General features: G+C 41.7%; 1 protein-coding gene across 5 annotated transcripts in view; it reads right to left on the reverse strand.

Annotated features, from left to right (window-relative positions):
* The window catches only part of ASPH (aspartate beta-hydroxylase), a 202,911-nt gene that overhangs the window by 126,344 nt on the left and 54,304 nt on the right, over positions 1-22,263 (reverse strand). Inside the window, exon 5 of one of the 5 annotated variants that reach the window (XM_090040051.1) lies at positions 7,106-7,150. The exons of the other annotated variants lie outside the window; for them this stretch is intronic. Within the exon in view, the coding sequence (XP_089896177.1) occupies positions 7,106-7,150 (45 nt within the window). The remainder of the gene's footprint in view (positions 1-7,105; positions 7,151-22,263) is intronic. 5 annotated transcript variants of the gene reach the window in all.

Genomic DNA, 22,263 nt, shown 5'->3' on the forward strand with positions numbered 1-22,263 from the left:
CTGCAAAAAAGGCAGATGCCCATTATTCTTAATCATTATTCTATTTTATCCATGGAAATGAAGGTAAAAGGTTACTTTAAAAAAATAAATAAAAACAGTCACAGATAACCAGGCTGTTTTATTCATTAGTATAACATCATAGAATTGAAGTGACAGATATTCTCAGAGTAATTTATTCAGAGGACTAGCATCATCCACAAAGAAGGTACACTATGAAGAACAGTTTTCTGTTGCCAAGTCCCTCATAAGTGGAATTACCTGCACTGAAACACCATGTACATTTCATTTGAAGACTCTCAAACATTCTTTTATAGAATAATAAGCAACAGTTGGATACAGATGTATGACTTTAATGAAAGAAGCTCTGAGACAATCCTGTGCGTAAAATTACACAGTGATATATTAATTCACATAGTGTGAAAGATGCACAAATTTATCTTACTGAAAACCACAGAAAAGCCGAATTAACACTTTTAAAGAAATGAAACTGGTTTGCACTATGTTACTGTGAAGCTGCCTTCCAAAAAAAAAAAATCACATTATTACTAAGGTCCAAATGAATGTTTAACTTTATTTGTAAAAAGTTCCACTGAGGACAATGGGATTCTCCACACACTTAAAAATCTGCAAAAGGCTGAGGTTCTGGGAGAAAATTAATTCCTTTTCCCCAGTTCTACTTAATGTGTCCACTTTAAAAATATTCATAAATATAGCTATCCAATTCACTTTCTAGACATTCTTTTTTTGCAGTGGTAATTATCGATTCTAACAAACTTTGTTGAACTGCACACTGTTCCAAACAGTGGAGGGGAAAGAGAATAAAGGGAGTTCTGCTACCAAATATGTACTTTCACATGTAATGGATTACAGTAAAACAGGGGTTTTCAACCTCTGTGAATCAGTGTAACCCCAGCGGCCAGCTGTGAAGCAGTGTACCCCTGGTGGCTGGACACAGAGCAGGGCAGCAGGAAGGGGGTATGGCACACAGTCGAATGCAGAGCAGGAGCAACCACTAGGTGTGAGCTTCTCCCGCCTCCCCGTGTCTGGCCACGTCACGAATTTTTATGCTAATCTATGCAGACGACAGTTATCAGAACATATTTAAATATTCACCTGAAAAGTAGTTCAGCATTTCAATTCTCCTAATTATGAAAACTATAATTAAATCATACAGTATCATTTGCCATTCTTTTTTATTTTAAAAATATTCCCTTCACAGCCTTATAGAAGAATGCTATACCATCATTGCATCTGTCATCCAGGGGGCTTAAAAAAAATGTTATAATCAATAAACCTCAACTCCAGTAAGGAGATGTAATATGCTGGATAAATAGTAGCAGAATGAAAGAGTGGGAGGAAAAAAAAATTGTAGGACAGGTTCAGAGAATACCAGAACAATACTTCTGGAGTCAGATTGCAGAAGAGGACCTGGGGGTTATAGTGGACAATAAACTGAATATGAGCAAACAGTGTGCCCTTCTTGCCAAGGCAGCTAACGGTATACCGGGCTGAACTGGTAGAAGCAATGCCAGTAGGGCAAGGAAAGTGATTATTCCCCTCTATACAGCACTGGTAAGGCCACATGTGGACTACCGTATTCAGTTTTGGGTCCCGCACTACAGAAAGGATGTGGACAAATTGGAGAGAGTCCAGCGGAGAGTAACAAAAATGGTTAGAGGGCTGGGGCACATGATTTCTGAGGAGAGGTTGAGGGAACTGGGGTTTATTCAGTCTAGAGAAGAGAAGACAGAGATGGGATTTGATAGGAGCCTTGAACTACCTGAAGGGGGGTTTGAAAAAGGATGGAGTTAAACTGTTCTCAGTGGTGGCAGACGATAAAACAAGCAGCAATGGTCTCAAGTTGCAGCAAAGGAAATTTAGGTGAGATTTTAGGAAGAATTTTCTTACTAGGAGTGTAGTAAAGCACGGGACAGGTTCCCCGAGAGGCTGTGGACTCTCCATCTTTGGAGATTTTTAAGCTCCAGCTAAACAAAGCCTTGGCTAGGACGATCTAGTTAGGGATAGTCCTGCTTTGAACAGGGGGTTGGACTATATCACTTCCTGAGGTCCCTTCCAACCCTAATTTTTTATGATTCTATGAATTTCAGGCCTAAATGCTAGTCTATAATCTCAAATGCACTATTTTATTATTGCTTTTTTATGAGAAATTAGCACCGTTGTAAAATGATCTTCAAATATCATTTGCAAATACTGATCTGAATCTCTTGTAAGATTTATTGTGCAGCTAATATTTGAGAGACAAGAAACACCATGGTTTAACTTATAAAATAATTATTAACACTTAAGACTCTCTTAAGACTTGAAAGCAAGCACAGACTTTTTAATAAATACATTATTTCTAGAGAAATTTGTAACATAGTAATTAAAGTACTCAATCTATACTCCTCAGAAACAGAATATAAAATACTGACCACAATTAAAAAGGAGCTTTTCAAACAACTTGCAATACTGTTTGAATAGAACATTATATTAATAGATGCAAAGTTATTCTCTAATCCAGTCCAATAACTGGATTAAATATCAATTAGTAACAACTAAAATTTGATCCATACCCTACAACTTCTGTTTTGGTATCCTCAGTAAGTGGCTTGATTTTTAAAAAGTTTTCAGCACCCAAAATTTTCCATTAAGAAAGAAGCTGTAGGATACTAAGGCTTTTTGAAAAGGTGACACCAATTTTGGGTGCTGAATACTTTTTTTTTCCTTAAGGCCCTCCCACAGCAAACTCAAAGTCAGTGAACTAACAGCTTTCACATAGAGATAAAATGTCAAAAGAAAAGAATATTGTCACAAAAACAATGAAAAACACTGTAGTACACAGCTGGCAACACTGAAGTATTGAAAAATTCAAGCCAGTTTTAAACTAGGTCAATTAATTGCCTAAATACCATTAGCAGTCTTGTGATGGAAGCATTAAACACAGATTTGGCCAATTTACTCTTCGTTATTAAAATCATTAGCCTATGACAAGAATGCATTTTATCAACATGAACTTTGTATTTATTCCTTCTAGAGAACATTTTTTTTCATAAAGATAAATGTTCACCTCTTACATGCATTGATTACCCTCTATTACCCTGCTACAAAATTTGTATACACTATAATAAACAATGTTGCTTAAAATTCTTCATGCATCTACATCTATAATGCAATGCATACATGCAATATCCTGACATATAGGTATTTAAGAATTAGTGTTTGATATCGATTGTCATAAACAACAAGAAGTTCAGTTTTAAAAGCAGTACCAGTGATGTGATTTATAAATGTACAGGTTTCACTGAATATATTATGTACATATTCCACAACAGCCATTTTAATTGAGTGTTTACAAGTGAAAGAAAACGTAAGCAGTCTGCACAAAGGATTATAATAATTTTTGTTCATGCTACTGACTTCCAGAAAAGTTACCTTATTTGCCATATTTCTACAAATGCACTAAATTTCCTTCAGCATCCAAGTCTGTTCCTACACAACAAATAAATTCATTTCCTTTCTTTCTTATCTTCCTTTGCTGAAGCTTCAGGAACTTTAGAAGGATTTTTAGACACCTTTTTAATTTCCTTGTCTTGCCCTACCTGAGAAAGGGAGCCATCCTTCTCACTGGCTGATTTTTTCGTAGACTCTTTGTGTTTCACACTTTTATCTAGTCCTGCTTTGTCCTTTTCCTTCCCTCTGTCTTTTTTAAGCTTGTCAGAATCTTTCCTCATTTTATCCATCTCAACAATTCTCTTATCCTTTCGGTCAGCATCATCTTTGCCCTTCCTTGTTTTCTTTTTCTCTTCTTCATCCTTAGTTTCTTTCTTCTTGGATTCTTGTTTCTCTTTTGCTTTCTTGGGTGGTTCTTTAATTGCTTCTTTTACTTTTCAAAGTTTTCATTTAAAAAAGGGAAAATGTTCAGAAAAGGAAAGAACACCTGAGCAAGTTATCACAAGCATCAATACCAAATGCAGTTCCAGGGTTGAGCAGCTTAAAGTGCCCCAACCACACACAATGTTAGAGATTTACTGATTTTTGTTTCACTATACAGAATTAGTACAGAATCAGAAGCACTGAACGCATTACAGACATAGCTACAAGCCTAATAATAACTTCTTCTAATTAAGCTATAATTTAGTAAAGTATATGAGAAATTAGGTCTAGATCCTCAATATATGTTTAAACACCCAAGCCTCACTGATTTCGAAGGGTATTAGGTTCCTAAACACCTTTCTGAATCATGGCCGTAATGACTCAATATTTTAAAATTTTCAATCTATTAAAAATATATTTAGAATTAAGGTTTAAACTACTTAAGCAAATAGTTCTAAATGTTATTAGTGATGTCACAAACCATGCAGATAATTTAAACATTTACCATTCCTACATTGAAAATTTTAGTTTACTTGTATATAACATTTCTGCTACTAAAAGACTAGCCCTTGTCTAAGGCTTTACTAGCCCTTGCCTAGGCCTTCCTTGAGCCTAATACACTTTGAATCTTTTATGATGATACAACTTCGGTTGCCTACATGTGTTCAAATAATCTGGGGAAATTCTCCCAGGTTTATTCTCCTTGTAGAAAAACTTACCCGGAGCCATGTATACACACATTTGAATGCTAAGGCCTGAAAAATGAAGAGCTTGCAGTGCTGACACTGTGCAGGCAAGTGGGGCCCTGTACACACAACTTAGTACACTTTGTAGGATCTCTTAGTCTTCCCAATGACAGATGGCAGATGTACAAAAGGCAGCCCTGAATGGCAGACCCAGACTACCCATGTGGAGATGTGAAGAAGCCATGCTCTGCTCCCTGCTGGAAGCAGTCCAGAGTGACACAATGTCTCCTCAGAGAGAGGATGTAGGGGGTGCTAGAGGGTTAATGTTCTTTTCCAAGAAAAGCCACAGCATGTACAGACATCAACTTTCCTAGGAGAAACTGTAGCAAAAGTGATTTAAACCTGGTTATTCCTGGGTTACTCTTCTCTGGAAGCAGACATTTCTACTCTGGGAGAAAGAGCCTGATCATCCCTGCATGCATGATATCTCCTGGGAGAGCAGGAACAATCCCAGAAGAAACTGAATATCTGTAGGAGACGTCTGCAAGACTGTGAAGGACACCTTCAAAAGGTGTCAACTTAGTTATCAAACAAAATTACAATATAAAACTTCTGGTACACTGTCACATTAGATTAGACCAATGGCTAAAATTGATTTTAACCATGTCAATATTAAAACATTTGTGAAGGAAAACACAAAATAACTCTGCTAGGAACTTCAAACCGGAAAAGGTACTAGCAGTGGTAAACTGGATTTAAAACCCTCTGAATTCTATTCCATAACATTATTAACAGGATGTGTGGGAAAGTTTTTAAGCGTGGCTTGTAACTTAGCATGATCGCTCATATTTAATTTTTATGATTGTTTTCAATTATGATAAATCAGGACTGACATGGAACATATTGGTAACATACAAAAAAAAATTAGCACAGCTTTCTCAACTCCTGAAAGTCCCCTCTGTTCTACTATTTGTAGAGAAATTGCTAATTTTAATGATATAGCTTCATTTTAGCTACTGGAAATCCCTCTCAATCCCCATCCATAAATTTCTAAGTAAAATTCTTCTAGACTTTGGAAGGATTTGATATTCAATTTTTAAAACATGATGCAAAAAAGCACTTCAGAAAATTAATAGTATCCTGAAAGTTATTTTTACAATTTGTGCATAAACCTACTGTTGAATAGCCTGTTATTAAAAATGAAACAATTCCATGTTTAATATATGAAAAACTCAACCTTTTTTTTTATAAGTAATTGTGTAAAACAGAAAAGCCGTTTTACACACATACTATATTACAGGAAACAATATATAAATCTGGTTCTGCTCCTATGAAAAAAAAGATTATTTTTCCTATGCATCCTAACTGTACTGTCAGGCAATCTTCCCTTGAAGCCAACTGGGAATTTTGCCCAGGTAAGTAGTAGTGAAACTATCACTTAATGTTTTTTTGAAATCCTACCTCTGACTAACTACACTTAATACATTTTTTGCATATTCAAATAATTTAATTTAACATTTCATAAAGTTTAACTGAAACAATATACAACTTCCCAACAGGTTTGCCACATGGACTAAAAATGAGGTATCATTATAGTCCCAAAAGATCTTTTGGAAAGAAACCCAAACAGCAGTGCATTAAGAAACAGCATATTTATTAATATGTTTGGAAACACACATTTTCAAACAAGTTACTTCAAACAGTGCAAAACAAATAATATGACTTTTCACTGGCATGCAAAAAGCTCTCTTCAGCAGACATGTTCCCCATACCAATCTTTACATTTTAGATTAATAATAATAATAATAAAAAAAAATTGGTACAATCTAGCTAGCCCTAGAAGGTGAGAAGACCCAAGAGGGAACCAGCAACAGCCTTTATTTGCTTCATGAAGAAGCAGACTACCAACTACATGCAACACATTTTCCAGGAATGATCTTGGTTTACATTTGTGGTGGGGAAAGGGGGAATCAAATGAGCCTATTATTGCAGACCAGCAATAAATAACCAATTGAAACAATAACCAATCATAAAAGGAGGAACAACTAAACTGTCTTGATTTCTCGTGCCACACCGATTGGAATTCTAGCAGCAGACAAGACAAAAAAACAAACAATTCTGTTTTCTACCTCAATATCTAGGAATCTGTGAAACATCTAAAATGCAGAGATACTGCTGAAGATTCAGAACAAACCTAAATCTGAACATCTATTTGGAATAGCTTTCTACATTCATAAAGTTGCAATTCACACTAGCTGATCATTCAAAAATTTGCCCAGAACTGTTTCTGGGAGTATTACATTTAATTATATCTGGATCAGGAAAGCACTCAAATCTCTGCAGATGGATGATCCAGTATCTGAAATTTTGACTGAAAATCTGCACACAATTATATGTTGCATCTTCAGCTAAAAAAAGTAGCCAGCACATCCAGTATTAGTAGCCTTATTTATATTATCTGATTTGCAACAGTCATGCATTACAGGCATCAGGCACAAGGCCCATTGACAAGAGGAAAAAAACCCCAAAACAAAACGCCCAAGTACCTTTGTCCTTAGCTTTTCTCTCGACTACCCCTCCTGGCTCCTTTCCTGATGTTTCAAGATGGAAATAGGTTACAAGCATATTTTATGTTCAACATATTAAACCACTATGATACATTATTTACAAATCAGAACTGACAAAATTAAATTAGATCTTAAAGATAGTTATTTTTCATGTAACCTCACAAATACAGCTACATTGGTCCCAGTTCAGGAGATAACCGGTAAGTAGGAAAGAGGAACATCTGAGAGGTTTGCTGCTCAGCACAGTAGATTTTGTAGCAGAGACATGCCTCAAGAATCATGAACTAGGAAAGCAAACGAGACAGAAATTCTGGCTGCTAATAGACTGCGGCTAGTAAAGTGACCAAAATGCTGGCTTGCATCCATAGATGCTTCTCGAGCAAATCCCGGGACGTCATTCTCCCCTTGTACTTGGCCTTGGTGAGGCCACAGTGGGAGTACTGCGTCCAGTTTTGGGCTTCACAATTCAAAAAGGATGTGGAGAAGCTTGAGAGAGTCCAGAGGAGAGCCACGCGCATGATCAGAGGTCAGGAAAACAGATCTTACGATGATAGGCTGAGACACATGGGACTCTTTAGCCTGGAAAAGCGTAGGCTCAGGGGTGATCTGATGGCCACCTATAAGTTTATCAGGGGTGACCACCAGGATCTGGGGGAACGTTTGTTCACCAGAGCGCCCCAAGGGATGACGAGGTCGAACAGTCACAAACTCCTGCAAGACTGTTTCAGGCTGGACATAAGGAAGAATTTCTTTACTGTCCAAGCCCCCAAGGTCTGGAACAGCCTGCCATCAGAGGTGGTTCAAGCACCTACATTGAACACCTTCAAGAGTAAATTGGATGCTTATCTTGCTGGGATCCTATGACCCCAGCTGACTTCCTGCCCTTTGGGCAGGGGGCTGGACTCGATCTCCCGAGGTCTCTTCCAGCCCTAACGTCTATGAAATCTATAAAATCACCTTTGTGCTGCCGCTCATGGACCCAGCCACAGGAGACATGCAGAGCCTCCAGTTTTTCCCTACTGTATTTCCACTCACTCCAAGGAACAGGCCAAGGTTGCCTTGAAATAGGATCCCTATCCCAGCAGTACTCAGTTCCATTGCCGCTACACTATATTCAACTGCAGTAATGGATTCTCCAGCTCCATGTGGCCACCCTATTTTTGGGCTAAGAAGAAATTATATGTCACCCTTTCCATGGAAAGGGTAACCTGGAGTATCACTTGCCCAGAAATCACTCCTTTTACAGGCAACCAACAATAAAATGATTTATTATAAAACAAGAACAAGTATAAGAAACCAGTAACCATATGGCGAGAGACAGAGATAATAGTAAACAAACAAAAGAAAACACCAAAATACTGACCTGTTTTTACTCTGCATCACAGATCTAAATGTGGGTCCTGCCTTTGATCCTTCCCATCAGGGCTTCCTGCATCTCCCCATCAGCTTGCTTGCCCAGCTTCCTTGGCTGGGGGACCAGAACCCATCCCTTATACCCGAAAAGACTAAAGACAAAGCCCACTTTCGAGGCAGGGTTACATATCCTTGCCACTATGGCTATTAACATATGCCACTCATTGCATTTCTAGGGGGACTCATACTATTCCAGTAACTTCCTGCCCCCTAAAGGTGCATATTCACCACACACTAAACTTAAAGATAAGACATATACATTGATTAATCACCCCCCCACCAATTTGGCTTCCTAAAAATGTTGACTTCCCCATGCCTCCAAACACATCTACATGGAGAACGGTAAACAATCCAAGTGAAATACTAATTCTCAGCCACTGACTCTGCTAAGGGTAAGAGCCATTCAGCTTAATCAATGCACAGCTGCTGGACACCCTCCCCCTCCGAACCCAGGATTATGCTTCTCTCAACTGAGTGTCCTAACTACTTAAGGATCAAGCTCTCTTCTTCTTTCTCACCTTCTGACCCCTAACTCTTCTATTCCTGGTGATACCGTCATCCAGAGCTTCCAAGAGGAGGCCACTTTGGAAAGTGGCCCAATCAAGACTCTTCTACAGCCAATGGATTCAAAATACTCTCCTGAAAGGCTGAAGATGGAAGTCTGAAATTTCCTAGGCTGAGACAGGCCCAAGAGTCTCACTTCTTTGGCAAGGACTCCAGCCGCTATGCTATTATAGAATATAATGAACAGTGACTTGACTCATGTTTTGGTTCTAGTTTTGAATGAAAGTGACAGTGGCTGCTACACTTTGTAATGAACTCAGTAGTAGACCTGCACATGCCTAATGCATCAGACTTCTTCAGGGGCAGTGGCACAGTTTAGATGCTTCTCTAGATCAAAACCAAAACCAAGGTAGGAATCAACCTGGAGTGCTTCTACTCATGGGTGGATCAAAGAATTTAGAAAATGAGGTGCAGGAGCAGCAACCTTTGCTGCAGGGGTGGCTGCACCCCAGCTCTCAGCATTCCCCTTGTTGCAGGAAGACCACCCCCAAGAGCAGCAACAGGGACTCTTCAGAAGGGAAGGAGAAGTATCACTGAACAGAGTAAAGCAGGGGAAGGCGGGGATTCTTAATTGCTTTTGGGACTTAGTCCACTGCTGCTTCTCCCATGTCACGGTCAGCTGAAAAACAAATCCATGCCTCTGTCTGCTCATGTGTGGCTGCCTAAATGTAGGTGCTTATGTAACTTTGCCAGTCAAGATATAGGTGCTTTCAGGGTTAGGCAACAACTGGGCGGGGTTTCTTGGATGCATTTTTTTGGTTTTAAGAGTCCTAGAATCCACCTAAAGAGTATTTTAGGTGCCTAAGGAACCTTCCAAGCACAGTGCATATCCTGGGATACAGGTACCCCAAATGAAAGGGAAATGTTAACTCTGGCACACTGCAACAACAATCTACCTATTGGATTGCAATGACTCTTTTGGATGCTAAAATTAAGCCTATTTTCTATTGCAAGCCCATTTCAAGAAATGTTATAAGGTTTTTCTCTTGAAATTTGATTAGAGTGCCTTGCCCAATCCAGGGGAAAGAGTTATGTATTTTAACAGATAGCTCTACAAACTCAACCTGAGACAAGAAAAGAAATGCAAGTTCTGCTTCTCATGATTTTGGTAATAATTAAGGATATGACTTAATAAGATGAAACATACTTGCTGAACTGTACTTAACTCTGCTGAATGGCGGTAATGTAAATAAGTAAATAATGCTGTTTATATAAAATGAGAAACAAAACTGAGCTTGTTGTCTTACATCTATGACACCAATGCAACTAACAGGAATAAACTATTAAATTTGTTTTAATGACTAAATTAAACAAGTCTGAAACAATAGAGTGCATAAGCTTTCATAAGCAACAGTTCACTTCATCAGATCCTCTAGCTCCGGCATGGGTGTAGATATCTGATGCATATGATACAAAAAATTATCCATCTCTAATTCAGTTATCCCATGAGGTGTAAGTCTACTGGTCTTCTGCCTGACTTCAGACTAACACCGCTAATTACCTGCTCTTATTTTGGAAAAGTATTAGGTACTATTTCCCAAAAAGATCCATACAATGATTTATACATCATTTCAAATTTAAATGTGTATGTTATGTAGGGTAGCAAATATTATGTTCATACTTATGGATGCTTATGGATGTTCACTTGCTTATAAACAGCCTGATGAAGACTTGCTTTCTGCAGTCTGTTTTTATGCAAACTGATCTAAACTCTATATACATATATAACTTTTTAAATTGATTTAAACTCTCTCTCTCTATATATATATATATACACACATATATATATTAGATCAATTAAAAAGTTATGTATGTATATAGAGTTTAGGTCAGTTTGCTTCAAAGCAGGGCTGACAAATGATTTTAAAAAATAATCGCAACTAATTGGAAGATTTAAAAAATAGTTTCAATTAACCGCAATTTTAATTGAAGTTAAACAATAGTCAGCACCCAACAGCTCATGCACCTTGCGACTCCTCCCTGCCACCATCAACAGCACACAGCCCTATGCCCGACCCTGACCCACCCCACACCCCACATCCACTCCTGACTTGCCCCAGCCAGAGCTGATCAGCTGGAACCCGTGCAAACAGCCACACCCCCAGCCCACCCCTGCCTGCTCCAAACTCATTTGCCCATGATGAGCAGTGGCAGCAGCCAGGGAGAAACTGCTGCTCAGCACAGGGAAAAAGAGGCCCCTCCTCCTCAACGTTGGTGCATCCTTCTCACTGCAGTGACCCACAGCCCACACCCAGGCTGCCCTGCGGTTCCTCTGCACTGCTACTGCTGCTGCCCTGCTGGGTGACCCGGAGGTGGCAGTGTTGTTAGTGGAGAAGAGCCGCAGGGCATCCCTGGCACAGGCTCTGGCAAGCTGCAGCAAGAATGGCTTATATCTGTGCACCTCTAATATATATATTATATGTCTCAACCTAAATCAGATATATAAAGAAAGTTTTAAGCGGATTTAAACTATTCTGAATAATTTAAACAGGGATATCAAACTCCCCTTACACTTCAAGCTGGATCAGAACCATGGTGCTCCTTGCAGGCCATATCCAGCTCAGGGCACACAGAGACAGCAGCTCTGGCTCTGACCTAGGGTGCACAGCAGTAGTGAGGCAGTGCCTCAGCAGTGCTCTAGCTCCCCCAAAGGGGAAGCAATGCCGCTCCAGTTTCTGCCACATGCCCCATGGTAAATCTGATGCTCCCACTGCATGCCCTGTGCCATGGCATCAGCTCTAGTTCTGGAATGGGGCAATGGTGAAGAGTGCTAAATTTTGTTTGTACTTGGTAGCAATTAAATCTGGTATATTTGCATCCTTAGTTAAGAAGCTGTAAATATTACTTACAGTGGCAACCATCAATCCTCCTGCATCACCTTTGATGTACATGCCTGGGCAGAATTTTTTTTTGGAGGAGTGAAGGCTGTCTCCTACCTTGGGGGTCTTCAAGAGGAGGCTGGACAGGTATTTGGCTGGGGTGTTATGATCTTGGCACTCGTTCCTGCTCGGGGCAGCGGGTTGGACCTGATGATTTGTTTAGGTCCCTTCCGACCCTAAGCACTATGAAACTATAAGGTTCTACAATGTGGTGGCACCAGGGCCACCAGGTGAGAAACAAGGGCTACAGCAGTAATAACAGTCAAAGTGACCACAGGGTACCTGGGCCTCCATTAGCCGTTGCTCATGCTCCAACCACAGGCTGCCATATCCAAAGAGGCCAAAGGGCCCTGGATTCTGCAGGAAGCCACTCCCTCCTGGAAGGATATGGCCTACTGGTTGTTTGTTTACCACTCCCATAATCTAATTATGTTAGGCTCCGGAGCGGTGAGAGACGTGCGGGTGAAGCCCGCTACACCCCCGCTCCCTTGAAGCCCCCCAGACACCCCGTCAGCAGCCGCAGAGCCCCCTGCCAACCCCCAGCACAGCCGGAGGTAAGCGGGCTCGTGGTGGGAAGGGGTTAACTCCTCGCTTCCTGGCAGGAGGCCGCTGCCTGGAACCGGGCCCCCGCCCAGGCCGCTACTTGGCCCAGCCCCCAAGGGAGCCACGCAACCAGAGCCGCGCGAACAGGCTGTGTAAACAGGCTGCGTAAACAGGCGCTCGAGTTAGCGCAGAGTTCGCGCAGGAGAGGGCATGGGAGGGCACGAGACCCTGCCTGCAACCCCAACAAAGTAGTCAGCCCTAGCCATAGCCAGCCTACCAGAGGCATGACATGGATGGGAACGCGCCGCATCCCGAGGGTCCCCTCGGGCTCTGCGGCCCCCCATTGGGCGCCTCAGAGACAGCCACCCAGACGGAGCCCATGGTCCCGGGCTCCATGCAGATGGAGCCCCTAGCTCTTGGCTGCGGGGGCTGCCTGTCCCTTTTTCAGGCTCTGGGGCCCGGGAGCATGGCCACCTCCCATTGCGGGGTCTGCTCCCTACCGGGGTCTCTGGCGCGCCAGCTGGAGGAGCTCCAGGCCACAGTACAGAGACTACGTGCCATCAGGGACTGGGAGCAGGAGATAGACTCCTACTGCCAGGCCCTTCTCCCCCGGGAGACGCAGGGTAGAGCACCGTCTCCCTCCAGGACTAAGGAGGACTCTGGGACCTCCCCCTCTGCCCAGTCAGGGGCATAGACCAAGGTGGTCAAGGGCCCGAAGGCCCGCCGCACCAAGGCCCCTCCCTCGCCGGAGCTTAGCAACAGGTTCGCACCTCTTGCAGCCCCAGCAGACCCTGCTCAGTTGCCAGCTCCCGCAGGCAACCCAGGCTTGACCGCAGCTACTGCCCCCGCTCTCCCCAAGACAAAGCGAAAGGTGTGTGTTGTGGGAGACTCCATCCTGCGGGGCACTGAGGGGGCAATCTGCCGCCCCGACCCCTTAGCCCAGGCAGTCTGCTGCTTCCCGGGGGCCCGCATCCGAGACATTGTGGAGAGGATCCTGCAGCTCCTCCGGCCCACAGACCACTACCCCATGCTCCTTATTCACGTGGGCACCAATGACACGGCTCAGAGCACCCCCAGCCAGGTCATGAGGCGCTACAGGGAGTTGGGAGTGGGGCTTAGGAGTCTGGGAGCTCAGGTGGTGTTTTCGTCGCTCCTCCCAGTCTCGGGCTATGGGCTGAGGAGGGAGAGGAGGATCCACGCAGTGAACCAAAGACTGCGGAGCTGGTGTCATCGGGAAGCCTTTGGCTTCCATGACCACAGCCCACTCTTTGGCGAGAGAGGCAGAGAGCTGCTGGGAAGAGATGGCCTCCACCTCTCCCCTCTGGGGAGGAGGCTCTTCTCAGCCAGGCAGGCTGACCTGCTCCACCGGGCTTTAAACTAAGCCCGCTGGGGGATGGGGGGACGACTACCACTGCTGGCCTGCTGAGCAACCCTTGCAAAGCCAGCAGACCAAGGCACTTAAGGGAGCCCACCCCTGCCTCAGCCCTGGCAAGGGCACACCTGCCTGCCTGTACACTAATCCCAGGAGCCTGGGCAACAAGCAGGACGAGCTCGTCCTCCTGCTCAGTGCAAAGAATTATGACATCATTGGGATAACGGAGACCTGGTGGGGCTCCACCCATGACTGGACCACGGGTATAGAGGGCTATACCCTGTACAGGAGGGATCGTGTTGACAAAAGGGGCGGGGGTGTAGCTCTCTATGTGAAGGAAAGCTACATGTCCCTGCAAGCTGATGTTGGCGACCAGCATGCACAGCTAGAGACCCTCTGGGTAAAAATTCGTGGGGAATATGGCACAAGGGACACAACGGTGGGAGTCTACTACAGAACTCCCACTCAAAGTCCTGAGCTTGACCAGGAGTTCCCCCGGGAACTGACTGAGGCCGCTTGCTCCAGGACCTTGGTTGTCATGGGTGACTTCAATTACCCGGACATCTCCTGGGAAGATCACTCAGCAAAATCCGAGCAGTCGCAAAGCTTTCTCTCGTGCATGGATGGCCTCTACCTGACTCAAGAAGTCTATGGGCCAACAAAAGGCAAAGTGCTGCTCGACCTGGTACTGGCTACGGGGGATGACCTAATCGGCAACCTAGTGAGCAATGGCAAGCTCGGTGACAGCGACCACGAGCTGATCACCTTCACCATCTGCCGTAAAGCTGGCAAGTCAGTCAGCAACACAGAAGTCCTTGACTTTACAAAAGCCGACTTTGAGAAGCTCAAGAGGCTTGTCGGTCTGGCCCTCAGGGACCATGACCCCAGGGAGATGGGAGTTCAACAGGAGTGGTTGCTTCTCAAGGAAGCGATCCTCAATGCACAAGCTAAATCTATTCCAACATGGAGGAAAGGCAGCAAGAAGGCAGAGCAGCCCTCCTGGCTCTCCAGGGAACTAGCGGACCTCCTGCGCCTAAAAAGGAAAGCCTACAAAGGATGGAGGACGGGATTCACCTCCAAGGAGGATTACTCCGTGCTGGTCCAGTCCTGCAGGGAGCAAACCAGGAAAGCCAAGGCTGCAATTGAACTCCAACTAGCTTCAAGCATCAAGGACAACAAAAAGTCCTTCTTCAGATATGTGGGGAGCCGGAGGAAAAGCAAGGGCAATGTTGGACCCCTGCTAAACCAGATGGGGCAACTGACGCCCAGGAAAAAGCCAACCTATTAAATAGGTACTTTGCAGCAGTCTTTCATCAGTCCCATGGGACGCCCATGCCTGCTATGGGACAGGGAGATCCGGGTGATGGGGATCCCCTACCCTCCATAAATGCTGACCTCGTGAAGGAACATTTTGAGAAGCTGGATACCTTCAAGTCAGCTGGCCCTGACCATCTGCACCCCAGGGTACTCAAGGAGCCGGCGAGCGTCATAGCCCAGCCCCTGGCACGGATCTTTGAAAACTCCTGGCGCTCTGGTGTAGTGCCAGAAGACTGGAAGGAGGCCAATGTGGTGCCGATCTTCAAGAAAGGGAGGAGAGTGGATCCGGCTAACTACAGGCCCATTAGCCTGACTTCTATCCTGGGGAAGATCTTAGAAAAGTTTATTAAGGAGGCCATCCTTGATGGACTGGAACCAGGCTAACATTCTAAGGGATAGCCAGCAAGGGTTTCTTGCGGGTAGGTCTTGTTTGACCAATCTCATTTCCTTCTATGACCAGGTGACCTATCACCTGGACAAGGGAGAAGAGATTGATGTCATATATCTTGACTTCAAAAAAGCTTTTGATCTGGTATCCCATGATCACCTCTTGGCCAAACTGCCCAGTTGTGGCCTTGGCTCCACCACAATCTGCTGGCTGAGAAACTGGCTCCGTGGTCGGAACCAGAGGGTTGTAATCGATGGCAGTTACTCATCGTGGTGCCCTGTGACCAGTGGGGTCCCTCAAGGCTCTGTCCTGGGACCCATCCCGTTCAACATCTTCATTAATGATGTGGACATTGGAGTCAGGAGTGGACTGGCCAAGTTCGCTGATGACACCAAACTTTGGGGCAAAGCATCCACGCCAGAAGATAGGCGGGTGACCCAGGCTGACCTGGACAAGCTCAGCAAATGGGCAGACGAGAACCTCATGGTGTTTAACACCGAAAAATGCAAGGTTCTCCACCTTGGGAGGAAAAACCTGCAGCACCCTTATAGGCTCGGCAGTGCTACGTTGGATAGCACTACAGAAGAAAGAGACTTGGGGGTCATCATTGACCACAAGATGAACATGAGCCTGCAATGCGATGCTGTGGCTAGTAAAGCGACCAAAACGCTGGCTTGCATCCATAGATGCTTCTCAAGCAAATCCCGGGACATCATTCTCCCCTTGTACTCCGCCTTGGTGAGGCCGCAGCTGGAGTACTGTGTCCAGTTTTGGGCTCCACAATTCAAAAAGGATGTGGAGAAGCTTGAGAGAGTCCAGAGGAGAGCCACGCGCATGATCAGAGGTAAGGAAAACAGATCTTACGATGACAGGCTGAGAGCCATGGGACTCTTTAGCCTGGAAAAGCGTAGGCTCAGGGGTCATCTGATGGCCACCTATAAGTTTATCAGGGGTGACCACCAGGATCTGGGGGAACGTTTGTTCACCAGAGCGCCCCAAGGGATGACGAGGTCAAACGGTCACAAACTCCTGCAAGACTGTTTCAGGCTGGACATAAGGAAGAATTTCTTTACTGTCCGAGCCCCCAAGGTCTGGAACAGTCTGCCAGCGGAGGTGGTTCAAGCACCTACAGTGAAATCCTTCAAGAGTAAATTGGATGCTTATCTTGCTGGGATCCTATGACCCCAGCTGACTTCCTGCCCTTTGGGCAGGGGGCTGGACTCGATGATCTCTCGAGGTCGCTTCCAGCCCTAATGTCTATGAAATCTGTGAAATAATTGTTGCAAACAAAATAAAACTACCGTGCTTAATTATTATTTCAGTGAAACCTGGTAGGCCTCTTTGGTTCAATGCATTACAGCTGTATTTTTCAGGAAAGGCTACCCACTAACTAGAAATAATTCAACAGCACTTAGAATAATGATAAACTAACATACTAATTAGCAATTAGCGATATTTCAACTACATGAGGATCTTCTCTTGCTACCTAAGTAGAACGATCAAGTTTCATGCGTTTATAACAATGAAGAAAAGCTTCGCATTTGTTGATTGTCAGTGGGTGCATCTAAAAGTGGAATTAACATAACTCAATAAACTTTGGAGCCATTTGAGCCAGAGTACACTGTGCCTGGCCACAGCATCTACATGTGCACCCAGGACAGCAGCAATCTGAGCTGGAACAGAGGAGCCGTGGACTGGTAGCAGGTTCCAGGTGGTAGAGGTGAGAGGTGGAGGTGCTGGCAGGAGCCAGGGGTCTGGCCACTGCCTTGTTGGGCTAAAGGGGTGCAATTTGCGGCTGGTGGTCACTGTCTACATATGCATTTGATTGTACTTAATGATTCTACCATAAGATAGCACTTTCCCTGACAGTTGTACCTTATGGTAGAGTTAATTTACTGCACCCTAATACTGGCACACGTGTAGACTGTAACACTTTACTGCGGAACCAATTAGTCTACTCCACAGTAAAACCCATATGTAGATGCACCCAGCAATTAGTATCACATCATATGTAATGAATACATCTCAAAATTTACCAAGATCTAGAAACACGTGCAATTCTTCAGATAAAGCTGCAAACTAAATTATGCAAAAGAACACATTGTGTCAAATGAAATATCTTTTTTCATAATGCCTGAGGTTAGTTAGCTTACACGTTCTTAACTGATACTTTTAATCTTACAAAAGTGCACAAAATGTATACCACTCACATGACAAAATCAAGTAAGATTTCCCTTTATTTTCTTTTTATTAATAAAGCTTCATGTAGTAAAACCCAAGTAAGAAATCTCAGCCATTATTGCAATTTTAAGATTAAAAAAACTATTAAAACAATATAAATATCTGAGATTTCCACTTGAAATTGTCAAAAAAATGCAAATTTTATGAAGTATACATTTCTCACTGAATTTAATTGTAGTGGAAGTCACAGTGACAAGTATGCTTGTAAACTGCATCTAAACATCAGTCTAATCAACCTCAGCACAAATATAAAAAGGTTGCTGCTTCAGTTTTGTCTGTTGTATTTTAAGGCATTTAAGGCTGGTCTACCAAACCAGCAGCAGATTAAAGAAGAACAGTATTTTTTTTAACTTTTAAAAAACAAATGTACAACAAGCCATAAAATATCAAAGGTTTTTAAAGAAACTAGGGAAGTCTGCTTGAAAAAAGCCAGTATGATTTAACCTTGCATAGAATCCAGAGATTATTCCCCACCCTGCTTAATTTACAACTATAATGTAAATTTAAAAATGGCTAGTTACTGACCAAAAATCTACTGTTTTCCCACAAGTCAAAATTCTGAGTTTAAGATATTAATGCTAAACTACAGTTATTCTATGAAATTTTAGAAGGTGTCATCTGAAATTCTTTAGCAATATTAAATGTTATTTGTTATTGTAATTCTGCACAAAGGTACACAAGAGTAGGAGAATAAAACAACTTCAAAGACCACATTTTCAAATTCCAAAGTTTTCCAGGAACAGAAATCCAGAAATATGTTGCCACGCCCCACAAAACTCTATTAGATAAAAACACAAAAAAAGTTCATGCTAATCCACCACCAAAACATTGCCGAAATGTTCCATATTTAAATCTATATATAAAAGGTTATTTCTACCAGAGAAGTAACAGAAGAAGGTGTTCATATCATAGAACCTGGAAAACAAATGCACAAAACTGATCATCCTATTATGAATTCATCAAATCTGGAACAAGTGACAAGATACATCTCTATGCCAAAGAATCACCACAGGAGAGAGAAAACTAAGTCTTTTTTATTTTGATGTACATGTTTATTTTTACAGCTACAATACACTACATTTGAATAACGGTCTTCTGCTGAACCAAAACGGTTTGCCTAGAGAAAGTCAGTGGCCACTTACCTTAAGTTGGATTCTTTTTATCTGGTAAAAGTTTGAGAATATGCTTCGGGTTGCTGAGCAAATTGGAGCCTAGGAAGAAATCCCTCCCATACTCCCAAATGTAAATTACAAATTCTTTTGCATAGCTAGTGCAACAGAAGATTGAAGATACTGCTGACAAGTCATACTCACATTAGACTGCTGCCAAGACTCTCAGCTTGCCTGCTATATAAGTAGGGAAGGAAGAACTGAGTCAGAGGAAAAGCACTTCTGATCAGGGTTTCTGTTCAAAAGGCTACTGAGCTATAATCTGGTAAACCTTTTAGAACTGAGGAATATTTGGGAAAAAATACATTTTACTAGAGAAGATGATCTACTCTCTGAGAATAAGGGGTTGTTTTTTAAACTTATCATGGAAGAGGAACCATTCTTGACACTCAAGTGAGACAGTAGTGGAGCAGGACCTTGACGTTCATTATTTAGTTCAACTGATGCCTTGATGGATGGCTAGGGAATAAGATAATAAATCAGTGCAGACTGATCTGAACCTCAGTCTCAAGTCTTTTTTTTTTTTTTTAATTAAAAATGTGTACACTATGGATTTGTTCTAATCTACCATTTCAGTACAGTGGACCACAAAGAAAGTTCGTCAGCCCTTCAGTGTCTCCTTCCCCTCTCTCTTTCTCTCTCACCTAATTTTAAGCTAAATGAAGATCTATTACCAGATTTTAATTTCTGCTAAAACAAATCACTGGAGACTAACAAATGATATAAAATTAACACACTGCAGAAGCTAAAGATGATGTCTTATCATTCACTGCCCTTGAAACATTTTTCAAGAGCAAAATTTTTTTAAAGTTACTTTATAGAAAAACTAAAAAAAAGATCCAATAGTAATCTCACAAGATATACAAATAATTTTTGATTCACTGTATTCAATTCAAATATATATGATACTGGATATTCTAAACATAACGCTACCTAATTATTTTCACATTAAATACTGTTGAAGGTGGTCACAGAAATCTGGGGTTCAGCCATATGTGTGTGTATATATATATTTTCAACCATTATAATTTTTACAGGGAAATAAAAGCAGCATTATTTTCTATAATTCATTTACATTAGTACCAAAACAAAGCATGCAAAGGCTTATGCAAAAAAAAAAAGTATGTTCCTAGTACCAAGAGATCAACAAGCGGATTTTAATAATTTTAAATAGGTATATTAAATGTTAGGCATTTTCATAATTCCACTGTTTTACTACTTTACATTAACCAGACATTTGGGTAAACAAAAAAAATTGAAAGCGAGAGAAAATGAATCTTTTTCCTATAAAGAAATTACAGTGTATTTCTCTATACTTCCTACATACAATTAAGCTTTCTGTTAAAAAGCCCATAAGAAATAAGAGTTCCAGAGCCAGCTCATTAAACTAAGTGTCTGCACTTAATTTTTGAAGTGTGCATGTAATGGTGTATCTTAAAAAAAAATTAGAGGGAAGTAGATCATAGAGGATGGCACATCCCAGACACACTGTGGGTCTCAAAGAAATCATTAATTATATTATCAAATAAATGTTTTAGTGGTTTTAAAAAAAAGCAACTCTGTAAAAAACTTTACTAAAAATAACCCTGTAAGAAGTAAGGAGGCCATCAGAAGTGTAGCATAATGGAAAACATCTAGCCACAAACTTGCATTTGAAATTAACATGGTACAGATTAGAAGGATTACTACACAGGCTTCTGTTAACCTTTAATTACAAAACAAATTTAAAAAATTGTATCATTGAGCTTTATATGTACCTCACTAACTACATATTCTTACTTCATCGCATTACACTTGAGATACTCAACATTTTGCATATTTCTATTTATTTAGTTCAAAATAACACTAGTTTACCCAATATTTTTTAAAACTGAATTAAGCTACAATGGGGACTGAAAATTTAGACTTGAAGTTTCCTTTTACTCCTTTATTCTGAATACATGCTTTGAAGCATACTTTACTTAAGTACAAGCAAGATCATGACTCCTAAAATATGACATAACTGAGTTTGTTTCTTGCTTATCAGCCAGCTCTTTCATATTAAACTTTTTGGGGTAATTTAGGTACCTTTTAAAAACAATGAATGTGAAAAGCATAGTTAATCTCACTAAATCATACTAGGACACCCAATACCTAATTCTCTTGTACTGTCAGAAAACTATTAACAAAATTCAGTGCAATTAAACTGAGTTACACCCTACATTTTAGGTATAAGATTTTTTAAAACTGTTCACCATAAAACTTAACACTGTTCCCACTTTTTTCAAAGGGAAACTTCAGCAGGGACAGAGGCCAATGGCATGCACTTCTGTAAAACCTATTCTAGAAAAGGAAAAATTCTAGGAGGTCAGATAATCTAGGCATATCCTTTATTTTCTAAGATATTGTCTACCATTTTGTCTTATTTTGTTCTAAATGTCTTCACTTCTACAACTTTCTTTGAATAACTCTGCACATACTTAAGCAATTTTTAGAAAACATTGATACTGAAATTGGAATTTTATGTAATAACATTTCATGTTCCTACTTTTGACTAAACTCCACTGGACTACCCTTTGTAAATATCTTCTTAGTGCTTATACCTTTCTAGTTATTCTAAAGAGTTATTCTATACCTTCCCTCACAGTTTATCCATTATTTCAGGCTACCTATGGTCTATTTCAGCCATTCATAATAAACTTAGCCATCTAAGCTAAATAGAGACAGTCAAAAAGCCAGAGGCTGAACTGATTCAATCTTCACAGGTTAGTCTAATTTCCATAGATTTAACCAATGAGCCAGTGAACAGATTCACCTTTGATTCCAGAAATGCAGCCACATGCCTGAAGTAGCCCGAGCCAGAAGCCAGGGTGCACTAGAGCACGCCCCCTTTTGGTCTAGTAGAGACAACCTGGGCCAAGACTAACCCACCCAACATGCAGGGGAGGTGCAAAGCTTCCTGGGAAGCTGGGGGAATGTGAATTAATTTGAATCTAGAAGGGATCTGGGACAGACGTTCAAAAACCTGATTTAACCTAAATCAGTTAAATCTGATACTACATCCATTCAGGTTTATCCTAAACCGGATTTTAACCATTTTGAAAGTGTTTTATGTGCACTGAACTTCCGTTGTGTTACAGATTTGAACTACTTTATGATCACTTATACCAGTTTATGCACAATTTCTGACCCTAGCCCTAGATTCTAAACAATGTTTTTTTCTTTCAACGTTTTCCTTTTACTGAAGCACTGAGGATGGAATATAGTATTTC

The sequence above is a fragment of the Crocodylus siamensis genome, chromosome 3 (assembly GCF_052110815.1).
Source record: "Crocodylus siamensis isolate JL-2025a chromosome 3, ASM5211081v1, whole genome shotgun sequence".
Taxonomy (NCBI): domain Eukaryota; kingdom Metazoa; phylum Chordata; order Crocodylia; family Crocodylidae; genus Crocodylus; species Crocodylus siamensis.